At 35.1% G+C, this 17,619-nt stretch overlaps 1 protein-coding gene across 1 annotated transcript in view; it reads left to right on the forward strand.

Moving 5' to 3' along the window:
• Positions 1-17,619, forward strand: part of ODAD2 (outer dynein arm docking complex subunit 2) — an 87,257-nt gene that overhangs the window by 32,556 nt on the left and 37,082 nt on the right. Inside the window, exons 12-17 of the mRNA XM_055708802.1 lie at positions 213-422; positions 581-817; positions 2,138-2,248; positions 2,762-2,916; positions 6,319-6,561; positions 14,039-14,153. Of these exons, the coding sequence (XP_055564777.1) occupies positions 213-422; positions 581-817; positions 2,138-2,248; positions 2,762-2,916; positions 6,319-6,561; positions 14,039-14,153 (1,071 nt within the window). The remainder of the gene's footprint in view (positions 1-212; positions 423-580; positions 818-2,137; positions 2,249-2,761; positions 2,917-6,318; positions 6,562-14,038; positions 14,154-17,619) is intronic.

Here is a 17,619-nt window from a genome sequence, read left to right on the forward strand (position 1 = left end):
TTTCAAAGTTATATAGTATAATGCAAATTGATTTCTCATTTCTGTATTTTCTTGATTTCAAGGATTTTTTAGATAAACATAAATTTCCTTGATTTTCAGTTTCCTTCTTCTGATTCAATTTAAAAGATAAAATGATTTGGATAAACCAGCATGTTAAATACTTTTATGTATACTTAAATAATGTTTAACTTCTATTATTTTCCATTATTTAGATTGGTTCATTAAAAATCCTGAAGGAAATTAGTCAAAATATACTGATCAGACATGCAATTGCAGATCTTGGGGGCTTACAGATCATGGTGAAAATACTGGACTCTCCAGATAAAGATCTAAAATGTTTGGCAGCTGAAACGATTGCTAATGTTGCTAGATTTAAACTAGCACGAAGGACAGTAAGGCAGCATGGAGGAATCAAGAGATTGGTAAGCAGACATTAAAATTTGTACCCTTGTCTTATTTTTGTCAAAAATACACATCACGTGTTGTGTACATGATTCTTGCAGTAGTGTTTACCATCATTAAAAAGCAGTATAATACCTAATCCCTTCAGATAATGAAAAAAAAAGTGGTTTTTTTTCAGGTTGGGCTGTTGGAAGGTATTTCAGTGGGATCAACCAGTCCAACACTATACCAAGCAAATGATACTGAAATAGCACGCTGTGGGGCTTTGGCGCTCTGGAGCTGCAGCAAAAGCACCAAAAATAAAGAAGCAATCCGTAAAGCTGGTGGCATTCCATTGTTAGCTAGATGGCTCAAATGTTCACATGCAAACATCTTAACCCCAGTAGTGGGGACACTACAAGAATGTGCCTCAGAGGTAAGTAAACACCTATAGCTAAGTAAACACATATAGCTAAGTTATTTCTAATCATTAAAACAATTGGCTACTAAAAGGAAGCATCACATTTGTCTGTCATTTAAATCAGGGCCATTATCACATCAGGAGGTGGATGCTTTGTGTGGTCAAAGTATTTTTGAGGTCACATCTTGTAAGGAAGTACAGACCAGCATGTTTTATTTAAAAGACTAGGGGTAGTTTGTGAAAGAAGATATATAGAAATGAAATCCCTAGTCAGTTTCATTTTTTTTCTCATTTTTTTTTCATCATACTTGACAAATTTGGCAACTTCAGATGCTATATTCTGGTTAATCAGTACAATTAAATTCTACAAAACTAACCTACAGGTGTGGCCAAGGTGTTCCAATACAGTGCAGGGCAGTGTGGTTTACAATGTCCTTGTGAATTGCGTAAGATGGTGTCTGATCAACTGCAAAAAGATGAATATATGTGATTCCGTTTTTAAATTTGAATACAAGTATTTTTTACCACTGCATATAAGATGAGAGGTTATTTCTCCGTTTGTAGAATCATATTTGAAGTTAAAGTGTATTGCATTATGGCCAAAAATATACATAAATTCTCTTGGTGAATTTAAGACATGTAAGACATGATTTTTCAAAAGATTTTACGTTATAAAATACTTTGTATTTTCAAAATTAGCTTCTTGAACTACACAAGTTTATGCATGCTCCACGAGACAGCAACCCAGCAGGTTTTAGCTTCAGTAAGTCTATATTGAGAAGGTGATGTTTTTGAGGTTTTCTCATATGGCCAGATTTGGAAATAACACTAAATGGATCTCTTACACAGATGTTTCCCATCTCTTAAATAATGGTCCCCTGTTACAATGCCTTTGGGTTAAAATTTGGAAGAAAAGATCACTAAAAAATTTCAATTCTTAGAACATGTTTTTCTAACTTTGTTCTAGGAACAGATCTGTTGTTTTGGCTGCTGGCTCTTGATGAAATGAGTGGGTACTTCTTGATCCCATTCTGAAGCACCTTTTTTTTCCTTGGCTCTGAGCAGGGAGTCTGGACACAGTTCAGAATATACTGAATTCTGTTTAAGCCAGGTGGCTACAAAATAGAAATTGCAGCACCTGGTTTTACAGGTGATTTGAAGAGCACTGCAGAGAATTTATGTATCTGATTAACTTTGAGAACATCAATAGTATTTTCAAGGCAATGCAGATTACTTGTTCTTAAAGTACGAAGATTCCCAATATCAAAGCCTAGAATTGTGACTGGTGTTATTTGTTAATAGATAGGATTTAAAAGATTCAGTTTATCTTTTTAGCCAAGTTACAGACTTGCAATAAGGACAGAAGGAATGATTGAGAACCTTGTCAAAAATCTGAGTAGTGAACATGAGGAGCTTCAGATGCATTGTGCAAGTGCCATATTTAAGGTAATTGTATTATTATAATCAGTAGATCACAGCCAGGATTAGCCCTTTGGTTTTATGTGGTTGTCATTTTTAATATTTCTTAGTTTTACTAGTTCTCTAATGTGTAAGAAATTACTTCATGAAAATGTTGATGGTCTTTGGATAAATCTTATTAGAATATTTTAGCTGCATATTTAATACTGTAATTAAGTTTGTACTTGCTGTTCTTGTGTGCAAGCCCTGAATTGCACAGGTAACCAACAGAGAGAGGCGAGGTGTACTGTGCAAAGAGCTACTTTGGGTTTTTATGTTTGTTTGCCGACAAGGTGGACAATGTGACAGTATAAGCACTGCTGCATATACAGCAATGGTTTACTGTCTACCTCTGAGTTGTTAGCATATTCAGATACTTTAATAAAATACTTATGTTTTCTTCTGTATTAGCTTTTACTAGTTATAACATAATACACCTAGCTTTTGAAGACATAATTTTGCACATTTTGCATTGTACATATGTTTAATTTTTTTGTATAGTGTGCAGAAGATAAGGAAACACGTGACCTTGTTAGACAGCACGGAGGTCTACAACCATTATCTGTTCTGCTTGGTAACTCTGAAAACAAACAACTTTTAGCAGCTGTGACAGGAGCAATCTGGAAATGCGCAATCAGTGGAGAAAATGTGTCAAAGTAACAATTTAATTTTACAAACATATATTGCATTATCATGTTTTGATTTTATGGGCCTCTATTTAATTTTCAAAATTGTTGTGCCGTAATTCTTCAAAAACATACTTTATAATCGGTTGGGCTTTCAACTTAGGTTTTACAGTACTTAAAAAATTGTCACTTTACCTCATCAGGATACAGTGGAGACAGCGTTAAGTTCCTAGAGTCTTAAGAGTCAGTGGGGACAATTGGTGCCTCTAAAGAATAGTTAAGATGTAGGGCGCTGAATCAGGAGGTGTACTAGCACATACTAAACATTTGACTCATGGGCATATCTGATATCCCCACTCCTTTCTGTAGCTTACAAACTGGAATCACTGCTGCATGGTAGAGAGAGTTAGCACACTTAGCTTTAATGTTTTATGTCAAGAGAGGTGGAGACCAAATTATCTCATTCTAGGGTAGATATCTGATACACATTAGGTCCACCTACTTCAGCAATATACTGCAATCTAGGATAATTAGCGTAGATGCCTCTCTCCTTGACTATACAGGGGGCTCAGAAAAGTAGCTTAGTCTGGACACCCAGCTTCTAATTGTGTGGAATTAACTGGTGAGAGTACCATAGGTACTACAACCTCTTAGTATCAGGATCCTGAGTGATTAGCTGAGAATGTGACAGCAGGCATTAGCATCCTCCACCTTTCATGAAACAGCTTAATGACTGAGAATAATTGACCCCCTCATCTAGAATTCAGTTATCAGATTCATGCACCTTACCTCAAAAAAAAAATAATCCTGGAGTCTGTGCTAGGTTTCCTGCTGAACTTAGGCTGCTCTGTGCAGAGGAATGTAAGATTCAGAGGCTGGAAGGAGTATAAGTAAGAGGTAACCGCTTCCTGCAGCCCTAATTTTAGTGTACTTTGCTAGACAAGCAGATATGCTGGATAAAAATCAGAAAGAATTCCAGTAATAAGGGCTTATAGTCTGGCTTTTACTGTCCTAAATGAGTTCCCAAACTGCTGGTATACCGAGCTGTGGTCTTTACATACTCCACTGATGTCCTATTGCTTTTTGCATTCTTGATTGCACAGTAACCTGGCTTTTCAGAAGGAAATCCTTCTTTTCTGTGGGCTTTGGGTATCTGCACAGAGGCATCCTGTTTCTGGATCAGTCAGTGACGAGATGGACTGAATGGCGCACTCTATACTACTGAACAGGGCCAAACCTTTCAGGTTCAGGCACTGTGTTTTGATTATCCATCCTGTTTAACTGCTAGCACAGTCCTTTACACAGTTCGGCCTGTGCCAGCAAGCGCTCTCCCAGACAATGCCCAGACACTCCTTAGGAGCAGTGCAGGCAACAGATTGTTCCTATTAGCAGAATGGGTGAGCCCACCCTGAATTCTGAGGATAAGAGACTTCAGCCATGTGGATGCTATGTTGTACTTCTTGTCCTCAGGCCTAGAGAATGAGCCCTTGCCTGTTTTATTTATTAGTATAGCTGTAGCCAGTAATTCTGTCCAAATGCAAACAGATTTTTGCTGGGCTACTCACATGTCTTTGGCAAGTGCTTGATGCTCCATGAAGGTTACTAGCCAGGCGCAGCTCCAGGCTTGAGCTGAATTCATGTATTATTCAGTGCTGAGTCTGAAGCAGTAAACCCTATCCAAACTGAAGGTGGGAGGGCACTACGGAACAGGGAGAGAGGATAATGTGAAAACATGTGAGGAGATCTGGAGGGATGAGCTTGAGTCTGGCATGAGGGTAAAGCTAAAAGACCCTGCTGGTTCCTGTAGGGCCGCTTACCTTTGAACTACTCCACGGTGTTTCCTATACCTGAAGTACATTGCTGAGATGTTGTACTGACTCAGCAACGAGCTGATACAGGTGTCTGGACGTGACTAGCTCAGATTCCAGTTTGCGTGCAAGCGGCCTTACTTCTTCTGGACACAAGATGGCCCGAGCCAACAGCTTTGTCAGAGTGTAGCCAGCCCGTTGCAGAGCCAGCTTATATAGTTCTATCTGTGAAGCAGTTGATAGGCAACACAGATAAAGTAGCCAGAGAAAATCAGGGGGGGCTTAAAATTATTTGCTTGCTTTATTGCTCTTTTTTCATGCTGTTGATGGTTTCTTTTGAAAAAAAAATAATATTGTAGGGATACTTCCAAATTATAGGGAACAAAGAGAGGAAGATTCCTCTTTAAGCAAAAGCTTGAATGATGAAAAATGAAAGTTCCTCATTTCTCAGTTATTTTAATTGTTATACTGATAAACCAGCTTGGGAAGTTTTAACTTTTATTGAAACAGTTCTAGTTTTGCCATCAAAATCTCAAAAATACTAATTTCTTTTGTATGAAAGAAAAGGCACATGTACAACTGATTCCCGGAAAATACAGAGTATTTGTAGCTCAAGTAGACACTTCCAGAAGCTAGGGACTGCGGGGAAAACACAAATGAGAACTCTGTACTCTTTAGGGGAGGAACTATGTGTATTTACATAAAGCTATAAATCAAAGCATAACCATTAGATAATATGCAGGTTACATCTAGCTTGATACACCAAGTAGAATTGTCAAGTTGTATCACAGAAAATGTATGAAACAAAGATACACTATTTGTTAAGTATCTTCCAAGTTCTGAACAAAACAAACTTGGAAGATTACCCCAGTACTGAGCAATAAAGTCCTGTTCTGAAAGATGAATTTCTGAGGTCTAGCATGCACCTGTTTGTAGAATAGGTTGTTCAGGATTTTTAAAACATATTTCTGATTTTCAGTACCAAAAGTGCTATGAAGAATGAGGGAAGTATTAATAATAGCAGTCAACTCAAATTTCTGTCCACTGATTTCTTAGTTTCAAAATGGAATCTAACACAGTAAATAGAAGTGTACTAGAACTGTAGGTCTGACCTTATGAAAATGTAGGTATTAGGCCTGAACTAAGTGTAGAACTGGTCAGGGCAAACTCTCTAAAGGCTGACATTTAGTGAAAAGTAAGGGTGATCCTTTGGTCCAAAGAGGTGGAGGGGGGTCTAACACACTACTACTCCAGCTATTGCTAGCATGGCAGGAAAAAGTGCTGGAAGTTAGGATGCCACAGTACTTGCCAGTCTTCCAGTATGTTTTCAACTATTTATTGATGTTGCATGAACATGTCAAGTTTTAAAAACCCCACAAACTACTCTGCAGATTTAGATAGCTAAATTAGACAAATGTATATAAAGGTAGAGTAAGAAATCATGCTGTATGTCACACTTTCAAGAATTCATTGGAATGGTTTACCTGTACTGTGATTTCTTCAACAAAATAATTTACATACATAAATTAAACATTGTACTTAAATTATAATGATACTTTAATTATAAAACTTATCACAGTAACATACTGAAACTAACAACTTTGGGTTTATTGCTGTCCTTTAGATTTCGGGAATATAAAACTGTAGAAGCTTTGGTAGGGCTGCTTACTGATCAGCCTGAAGAAGTCCTTGTAAATATCGTTGGAGCACTGGGAGAATGTTGCCAAGAGCCAATAAATCGAAGCATTATCCGTAAATGTGGTGGAATACCACCTCTAGTGAAGTACCTTACTGGAACTGATCAGGCACTACTTGTGAATGTCACCAAAGCAGTGGGAGCTTGTGCAACAGAACCTGAAAATATGATGTAAGCTATTCATATTCATAGCATTTTAGATTGGAAAAAAAGATTTTTTTAGTAAATCTGGCATAAATACAGTCAATTTTAATCTGACTTAAAAGGATATTTTACCTTTTGTTTTCTACAGGGCTTTATGGGTTAGTTACTTCCTACTGTAAAATGTCCTAAATAAATAAGTATTTTTAAAAATCATGAATTAAATACATAGAATGTAAAGATTTTGCATTTTAGGGAAAATCAGATAAACCTTTAGTAAATTGCTTTTATTAAAGTTAAAACTGAAAGTTACAGAGCATCATTTTAAAGTGCTGCATGATAGGTATCTCTTTTGCCTTCTCCTTTTACAAATGTTCTCAAATCATAAATAATAGACTAAGTTAGAGAAAGTAATTCTAAAAAGAAAGGTACATATTTACAGTCATGAAAAATAATTTGAAAATTAGGAGTATTATTTGTATTTTCTCTGGTTTGTCCCTCTTCATCATTCCTTCTATGAACTCAGACTTTTTTTGGACCTTTTTCTCCCCTATTCCTTTGCAAAACCAAAGAAAAAGACTCTTTTTACAGCTGCTCTCTTTGATTTTGTGACGTAGGTTTGTACAACTTACAAAGATCCTTGAGTTTTATGATTAAGTGTTCCAGTTAAATGTTGAGGTCGGTATTTGCTGTGCTTACTGTGCTGTTCTCTTACAGGGATATTTACCTCAAGATTCTCAGCATATTTCCCTCCTTATGTATAAGGAAGGTCAGAAAGAGAGTTTTATTAAGCTCCTCCTGTTCTGATTTGCATAATTCACTTGATATTCATATAGCAGTGCAGGGAATTCTTTTCCTGAATAGGGCTTTTGTTTTCATGCTTTGGCTGTCACCCAGTGGCAAAAGGCTAGATGGTACACAACTGTAAACATGGGTTGTATGAACAGTTAGTAATGTAGCATAAAAGTATAAATAAATGAAATAATTTTCACGACATATCTCACTAAAAATCAGACTTTAGAGTAATGTATTAAGCTAACATAATTAACATTGGACATCAACTGTTAAATTTAAATGCCAATACGTACAAATTGATATTTATAAAACCTCAGACATACTCCAGTACTCAGGACTGTCACTTGTAACAGCCAGCATGGATAGCTTCATAGTGGAATATGGTCAGTATAAGCACAAAACATAACACAAGTTGCTGCTAAAATTGTGATAGAATAAAGTCCATCTTGTTTCTAAGAAGGAGAGAATACAGGTTGTTTGGGAAAAAATTGTATAGAGTTTGCAGAGTGGAGAAAGGAATAAAATGTCTAATTTGTTTCATATAAAAATATTCTCTATTGAAGGTTCTCAACTTTTAAAATGTTTTTAAAATATTTAAAAATATTAACAAATAAGCAAGATCTTAGATCAAGTAGAATATACTTTTTAATATTACAAAAGAACTGTTACACAGAAATTATTATTATTAGTAAGGCTGACATGTACATGATGTGTTGTGCTAGTTAGACTCGTAGAAGAGATAATGCTGCTGTCTTTTCTCAAGGCACGATTCATCCAGGTGTGGATAAATTTGATATAATCCAGCAAAATATTTAAAAACAATGCTGAGTTAAAACATTGACACCTGTGCAACCATTTACATTTAAATGATTTGCTTGGTTGAGTGTTCTGCCTCTCACAGGGTTAAGAGCACTTAAGAGCACCACCCACCCGCGAAAAGAAAAGGGACATCCATTCCTCTCCTTTCTCCTCCTCTCAGAGCTGTACAGCAGGAACTGAAATTGTAGGTTGTCATCCAGATTGCTCTTCTCCTTTTTGGGAAGAGTAAGTCACCCAGTAGTATCACTTCATTCCATTTACAGAATTTGGGACTAAAACACTAAGTAGCCTTGTTCAAAACTACTGTGGAGTTCATTCTTTTTCTGTTATCATTTTCTGAAGTTCTTAACCAAAAAGACACATCCTAACAAGGATGTGGAGATGTGCCAAGATTGTCTTCTAGAAAGAAGGAAAAGCAAAGCCACTTGTAGCTTCAAGGTAGTAGAAGTAGTGACGAAAGCTTCCCACTGAAGCTTGATACTTAGCTGTTTCTGCTCTTCCTGGTTCACCTGCCTGGATCCCTATTACATTCCTTATTTCTTAATCACTTACTCCTCCAAATGGCTTGACAGGTTCTAGGAGACCAGTTCTTTTCTGCTAATAGCTTTTCTTCTGACAAATTTGGCTGGCAGGTCTTGAGGCTTGTTTTCTTTGTCATCTGGTACAGACAAGCACTGTTTAAAGAGTTACTTGGTTAGTTTGGCACTACAGAAACTTGAAAAACTATGATGATTTTTCTGGATTCTGCTATCGTTGACTTTCATATATACTGGACACCCAGAAAAAACCAAGAAAATTGAAAGGGAGTGTCAAGCCCTCATAAGGACTGAGAATTTTCAGATATATTCTCACATTTCATTAGCTGCATGTGTGTTTAACAAAGTGTGGCTTAGAGACTAAATATTCAGTTGAGCAGTCTTCTATTTTGAATGTGGTTATACTTGCAGCAGGTATGTGGAAACCATACAGGCTGAGAAAGATTCAAGAATATGTAATGAAGAGGATGGAATTAATATAAGGAAAAAATATTATTATGTATTATAAAAAAGAGTGTGTTCTGCTGCAGTGCAGTAAACATCTGAGGGAAATATTGTATGTTTATCATACGTTCTATTGAGGAAGCCTGCACTGACAGAGACTAGTAGATCAGCATAGGTAAATCTACAGTTTCTATATGTCTTTTATATATTTTATCTCTTCTGTGTTTCCTAGTTGACACTTCACCTTCTACAACTACTGAGCAGAAGGTACAAGTGTTACTTTCCTGCACTGAACCTTTACTTGAAGGCAACTTCAAGCAATTAAGTGATTCTTATTGACTCTATTGAGCTATGTAAAATAAAGAACCACAGCCAGCTTCTCCCACAGCAAAAAAATAGTTGACTTATCTTAAAAAAAAGCACAACTATGTGACAGAACGTCTTTACTATTATGTGGACAGCATGATGCTGTTCTACATATTCAGTCTGCCACATGGCCACTGACAAGAGATGCTGCTCCATATCTTTTATGTATATTCGTCTTTTTCAGGAACTTTTTTCAAGTTACTCTTTTTCTCTTACTGAAAAACAGAGGACTAGTGCTTATTCTTTTAACTGCCACTAGATTTTCATTTGCCCTTTCCATTTGAAAACCCATACACTTCATCTCTAACATTCAGACTGAGGGTTTAGAATCTTATAAACTAAAATGTACAATTATTTTAGCCAAACAGATGGAGTTTGAGTCATTGGTACATAATATTATTTATCAAAGCAGTCCACAGAAACTAGTGAAGGTTTTAAGAAACATGCTAAATTGTGGTTTCAAAAAAGACAAGATTACATTCTGCCAGAATTAAACTCTGTAATCTTACCAGTGAGCACAACACAGAGTCAGTATAACTTTGTTTATTTACATTTGTATTTGTGGTCTAAATTGGCAGGCAATTAAACTAGAGTTCTCAAAAGTTCTGGCAAATAACACTGTAGCAGAGAAAGATGATAGATATGACAAACAGATGTCTAGGCTGTGTGTGTGTGTGTGTAAGAAATTCATGTCAAAGTTTCTACTGGAAATGTTCAATATCAAGTTTGAATTTGAAAGAGAAGTACTATTTCAGATTAACAGCTTTGCTAGTTTCAGATACATGTAAAAAAGCAGACCATATTTCTAGACCTGCAACCCATGTCTTGCACAGACATCTCATGATGTTCAGTGACGTCATGATATGAAGGTTCTTAAATAACATGAGAAGTCTTTATTATAACAACTGTTGACTGTAAACAGCCACAGAATTCATTCAAAAAAATTATCACCTTAAAATTATCTGCACTGGTCAAATAGCAAATACCAATTCACTGCAACCTAGACATTCCAGTAACTTCTGAATGGGTTTAATTTCATTAAAATTATTTGTCCTTAAGACATGTTCTATAGACACCATACATCAGCTGTTCTGTGGATGAAACCAGGAAGATGTTTTGCTCATACACATTGCAGTTGCCTTTTTGTAGGAGTGATGTCGGCTTCATACCCCTTCATCTCTGCTCTAATCATGACTGGCCTGCACAGGATGGGAACACCTCTTAACTCCAGCTATTTCTTTTGGTTGTTTTGGGGAACAGAATAATCTAAACCTTGTTCTAAATTGTATGAGTGATCAAATAAGAACAGTTGACAACAACGCACAGGGCTTTGATCAGGAGAGGTGGCCACTGGCCATCTTGGTCCAGGTCTGTTGTGAGATGCCTCTGCTGTATTAAGGTATAGAGCCACAGTGGTTCAGAATCAAGGCTTTTGCTTCTGAACTCTGCATATTTACATATTGTTATGGACTTACAGTGAAGCACCAGATGGCAATTACCTATAATAAAGTTTACATTTCTATTTTGAGTGACTTTTATGCCTGTTAAGATTTTGATTATTAATAATGTTCTGTACATTACACATATGCAGTTCAGCTATTCTTTAAAAGCAGTTAAATATTTGAGCTTTTAAATGTTAAATATTAAGATCTTTTATATAAACTAGATAGCATATTATTTCAGCTTTTATGAGATTCCCTTCAGCTTTCAAAGAAAATACTCTGTATCTTTATTAAAATACCTGTCCTTTAACAGTCCCATGAGTGGTTGCTTAATCCAGATTTAACTGTAGTTTAATTTTATCATCATAATGTCAACAAGTTACTATAAAATATATCGTTGAAGTGACTGTAACCACAGAGTGACTAATGTGCTAACTATGGATGAATACAGAATTGAAAGCTAACCAAAAAAAATATTAACGTATATTTCCTTGTATTTACTGTGGTAACTAGCTGTATTACAGCATCCTGCTAATAATGTTATAAATTTGGGGAAGAAAATTAGATACAGAAGCAAATCAGAATATTGTTTAGCATTATGCCATCAGAGATGAAATTTTCAAGATTACAGGTCTATTTTCCCATCTCATTCTCTGTTTATTTGTAAAGAAATCTAAGTGTGTATTTTTGTCCACTTTAAAAAGGCATTTTCACATAGTAAGGAAACTAATGTCTAAGCACTTTATAGAGGAAACATTTTTCAGGGCCATATATTTTAGTGTTCACTTTGTTTTTATAGCAGATATGCTCATTTAACACCCATTGTCTTCATCTGTTATATTGTGCAGTGAAACCATGGAAAGATAAAAAATTGAACTCTTTAGCAATGCTTTCTTAATTGGCAAATATATGTTCTTGGTAAGATGAAAATAAAAGGGTTTGTGCCTGTATGGTAATTACACAATAATTCCTCTAGTATGAGAATATAAGAGCATCCTTTCTGTATGTAGAGTTCTTTTCATTTGAGTTAATCTAGTGTAACTGAGAGAAAGCAGTGATCAGCGATGAACAATGTAATTTGGAGATTGGTTTATTTAGTCCATGCTGGTTTTTAGTTTGATTTTGTCCACGTTGAATAGGTGGAGGACTATTGCTTTCAGATATTCTGAGGTGTTCTGTTGAGTCTAAGACAACGGTCTTTCTTGTCTTCAAGCAAAAGGCAAAAGTCTCCTTTAGAAAATGAACTATAGAGTGAGGGTAGCTTACCTTGAAAAGCTGAAGAGAAGGCAAGAAAACTGAAAAGAAAATGAAAGTAAACTTCAAATTGAGAAGGAGGCTCTCAAAAAAATAGAAAGGAAAAATAAATCAGCCTAGAGGTTGGGGTTTTTTAAGTGTGGTGTAAAAATCTGAGCTCAGTGTTTGGCTTCTATCTCTTGGTTTTTATATACTGGTTGGAGATGGGTCATTTGTATGTAGCGCCTCTTGGGAGGAAGTACCTTGTGTTGGTAAACGGTCAGTACTCCGCTTGACTGGAAGAAAGATTCATGGATTCTTTTTTAATTAATTCCAATACAGGAAAAAATCCCTTGTGCTTTCTGACAGGAAAGTAATGTTAAAATTGCTTAAAAGTGTTCAGGGTTTGGAGGGTTTTAAAAGCTTGTTTTGAAGCTTTTACTTAAGTCATCCTTACTATGTGAATATATATCTGTAATTGTGTAGTTTGTGATCATGCTGTTTTATTTTGTTGTGTTAGAACTTCTGAACTTGTCCTTTGATGATTTTCTTGGAGTTGAATTGTAGTTGAGTATGTAAAATAAGCTGTATTAAAACTAGCAATTCTTTAAAATCTTGGTGCCTTAACCATAGCTTTGTGCAAAAAGTATTATTTTGAAAAACATAGTTGTTTAACCAGTTTGCATAAAAACGTTATGAATAAGATCCTTGGTTATTTTAGACAGAGTTAATGTACTTTATTATTTTTTCTGCTTCAAATGATAGGATTACATACAAAGCTGATTTTATAATTAGTTTAAACATTTCCTGGCAAACCTACATATAGTGAACACAAATTAGGTGTTTTATCTGATGTTTTTAAGCCCAATCTGTATTTAAATTTATCTTGTAGACTCATTTTATACAATTGAAACTTTACTTTTGAGATTACACAGTTAGACAAGGTGTACTTACTTTTGTTTATCTTCAGCTCATTTGCTTGGGATTTAACATATCTTTTTGAAAATAGGCATGTTTGTAAAGGCTGTTAAGTTTTGTTTGACCTTCCTTTCCATTTAAGGTATTCACTGGACCCTAATGTGAAGTTATGATCCCCAAGCCAGATTGATTTTTAAACATAACACAGATTGTGTAGAGATGATTCTGATGATAATTCATTTCCAGCTAGTCATGAAGATACTTTGATTATGGTGTGTTTAAGTAATTGTAACATAGTGTTCAGTGTTAGTCTTGTTGGTAAGGAACACGTGGGAAACAAGTTACACATTATTCGTTCCCAACAAAGGATGCACTGTGGTGTGACCATTTTAATTTCTAATGCTAGATTAGAAACATAGTATTTTAAAATATGTCATAGAGTAAGGTAAATACATTAACCATAGACTGAATAAAAGGTTAAGTACATAGTTTGGGCATAAATATTTGTTTTGGAAAGTATTTGTTACTATATGAAAGAAGCCAGTATGCTTGAATTCAGATTTTACTTTGCATGCAGATCGTTAAAAAGTCACATGCTTGTTTTCACATTTATATGAGTTCTGGTTATAATGTAGTTTACCTTACTTTATCTTCTATAAGAATTTTGATGATAGTGCTGAGAAAAAGGTAAATGACATTAATGAGATTTAGTTAGAAAACATACTCTGTCTTTACATCATTTGTTCACACCCATCTCCTATAGTACGCAGTTTACTGAATAAATTGATGGAGATTAGCTGACAATAAACCACAAGCACTTACATAAAGCAAAACAGTATGTTAAAGAAAATCATACCAATATTTCTTAAAGCAGTGCTCCAAACAAACTGATATAATTTAAAATTGTCTACTCCATAATTAATTATCTCTTTTATTGGTCTGTGTCTGCAATAGGATAATTGACCGTCTAGATGGAGTTCGTTTATTATGGTCACTGTTGAAAAATCCTAATCCAGATGTTCAAGCAAGTGCAGCTTGGGCTATTTGTCCTTGCATTGAAAATGCTAAGGTAAGAAAGAATTTAAAGTAAATATTTTTGTTATATATATATATCATATATAATTTTTGTATTTGTGTGATTTCCAGAAATACTTTGCCATTTGCTACTTACACTCACTTAATTTCATTCAGTTAACTGCTAAAACCATGTTGTATTCACTTTTCAAAAGTGAATAGTCCTTCATCTAGCACTCATTATAGCATTCTGTTTTGCCTTTACAGTGCTTACTGTATTTGGAAAATATATTTTAATAACCTATCGGGTCTTGGACTTACTGTTCTCAAACAAAGCATGCTGAAAATCTGACACTGCTGAAAACAGAAAGCTTCTACTCACAGACTATGAATAGCACAGGTAGTTGTAGTTGTTCTCCGCTATGAGGTACTTCAGCTATGTTCTCAAGAGACCATCATTTGGTTTCAAAGCATTTCAGACTCAGTGCCAATGTAATCCTTAGATTTTCTACTCAGACTGCCAACAACAAGTGCCAGTTGTGAATAGTGGTTGTTGTGCAGGTCAGTTGTGCACAGAAGACTGAGCTATTCATTTATTTCATGTCAGTTTCCAAATAGCGATAAAATGGTGAGTATAAGCTATAAGTCATTTTCAGTGAATTCTTACCTGTGGTGGAATAAATGGGAAAGGTTTTGTTTCTCATTGGAAGTTTCCTAGAAATTTATCCTTTATCCTTGTACAGCAATATCTTCCCTTTCTAATATACCTCCACATTTAATACTTCTGCATCTTCTCTTTACTGTACCACAAATAGATATATCTCTACATATAATACGAGATCATGACTGTAAAAAACGGAAGTTCCTTCAAAGTGCTAGATATCCTTAGCATCCTTTGCAGGCAATGTTTCCTGTTTGAAAATGAGCACTGTATGGTTGCTATTCGTTTATATGGATGGATAGATGTAGATACAGATATATGGATGAAAGTATTGTGAGAATATTTGGTCTTGATTTTTGTAACTTAAGTATTTTCAGTTTCTTTGCAATGATTTCTGCAATGGCAGCTTGCTTGCTATTTTTCAGACATGCTGCTTATTATCTTGCCATCTTTTTTTTTTTTTCTTTTTTTAATGTACACTCTAGTATAATAAAGTTTTTTGTTAGGTGGTGGTGAAGTGTGTGCATGTCTCCTCTGTCAAGATATGACTATACCTGCCTCTCTCTTGAACAATATTGCTGTAGCTGAATATTAAAATATTACTTTATCTCAGTGCTGAGGGAATAATTATTATGTGTAAGACTGCAACCTGTATTGCCAGAATAGAACTTCACATTATTAGACCTTCCACTAAAAGCAGTTCTTCAGAAACTAAGGGGCTAGAGGACAGCTACTGAAATTATAGACTACATGGATTTTTTTCTTGTTTTCTTCCCTGGGTATTTGATGAGCATAAGCTATGTACATCCTTAGTTTAGCTATCCTCCTTTCATCTACCTTGGCTGCCTGCCCAAATGCTAATCTGTGACCCCAGAAAGAGTTCTTTGTGTGAGACTGAGGCAAAGTGGCACACTGAAACAAACCTACCAATAATACCCTTTCCTCTGACACTGAATGGAAAGAATTATGTATAAAGCAGCGATTATAGCCACACTGTGAAAGTGCAGTAACTATTTCTATCTAAACAAAATTTTGGCTTTTTTATTCAAAGTTAGTAGTATTCAACAATTCGATCTTCCAAGAAGCAGTTTGGTTTATGCAGTGCTTGATTCAAAAGCAGTAGTAAGTATATGACTTTAAAAGGATTATGTATGTGCATTCTGGCTTTTCCAAGCCTGTACTTGGGACTGCAAACTATGTTTCAAATAGCTGTAAGCTTGGAATCTGGATTTGTTTTCTTTTTGTGTTCTTTTGTGGAAACTGTAGTGGCTCTCTTCTGCAGTGTGGAGGTTCATAGATGAAATAGAACTTGTTAATATTATCAGAAACAATTTTTTTATAACAATGTAGTGCAGCATCCATTTTTCTGCACAGACATTTCTGTACATCCAACTTAAAGTTTATTTTCTATTATATTTTCAAAATCTTAGAAGCTAATCTATCATACTGATAGGGCTTTCCATGCACTTACTCTCACCGTCATCTGTTTAAGATTGGAAAGTCTACCACTTCTGTTTTACCATTGGGGTATAAGAGTCACAAAAGGTCAGGACTTGAATTCTCCAAAAGTTTAGTGTCAGCCAGTTTTGAGCTTTTAGGTTAACTAGTTTGCCTGCTGTTCAACAGGAAGTTAATTGCAAAGGGAGCAGAATCCCAAGTTCATGTAACCCAAGATTATATATGTCAAAGGTTACATTACAGTAGCTGGTTCAGAGTACTTCCCATAGAATAGAATTGTGTCAGTATGTTATAGCTAAGTAATATTGTTTATTACAGCAGTATGATATATAGGTAAGTGATATTTGGTCTATGACAGATTTAAGACTTTTTAAATAGAGGATATACTACGCCAGTATTAGTACTAAATATTTTTAGCCTTAAGAATTTCTTGTAGAGTGAAGATCTTACGGGTAGGCTGGCAGTGGTATAATTTGGGTGGTAGAACTCTCCCAAGAAAATTTGCACAGCACCTGTGAGTGCTACTTGTGAGTCTTAGACAAATATCTCATGATTTTGTATAAATTAGTTCATACATTTCTTTAAAATATAAGACTTAAAGAGACAAGAATGTAATTTATTCAAAGGAATTATGTTAATAAAACCAGATTCTTATTAATTAGTTCCTTACTTCCAAAAGAAAAAGTTACTACTGCAGGCACATTGGTAATGACAGAGTGTAAGTGCACTGTCCAAAAACCACAAATGATTATGAAAAATGGCTCAGAAAAGTCTGCTCAACTCTGTTGATGTTGGAACGACTATATTTGGTTATGATGCTTCTTTGAAAAACAGTATTTTTGGTGTTCTCCGAATGTATTATCAGCCCCAAACAGAAAAAATTAGAGAAATTCTACAAAGATGTTATTTGGGCTATTATAAAATTCAGCCAAAGGTATTGTGCCAGTAAAAGCAACACTGCCAGCTTGAGTTTGTACAAAAATACCTGTTTCCTCACAGAGCAACATTTAAATAGAATGTCTTGAAATAAAATTAAAAAAAAAAAAAAAAAAGAAAAAAAGTTGCAGCGGTTATTTTCCATCCTTATATTTGGTAGAGTTTTGGGTGCAAACATTAAAATAGGAATGGTAATGTCAGGTATTGTCTTTTCCTTTGTCCTTTGCCTGTGCTTGTGTATCAGCTTTGAACTTTCAAATTTTCAGTTTTAGCCTTCGTTACAGCTACAGCTGTAAAGGCTTTCTTAAAGAACTTCAGGAAGCCACCTACCTATAAAGTCTGTCAAAATAATGTAAGTAAACAGTATAAAACTGGTTATTTGAGAAAAGAGAGAAAGTTATTCTGTTTTCTTAAAATGTACTTGTAAAATGACATCTCAACTTCTCTGATAAAGCATGATCTTTTT

The sequence above is a fragment of the Falco cherrug genome, chromosome 4 (assembly GCF_023634085.1).
Source record: "Falco cherrug isolate bFalChe1 chromosome 4, bFalChe1.pri, whole genome shotgun sequence".
Classification (NCBI taxonomy): Eukaryota; Metazoa; Chordata; class Aves; order Falconiformes; family Falconidae; genus Falco; species Falco cherrug.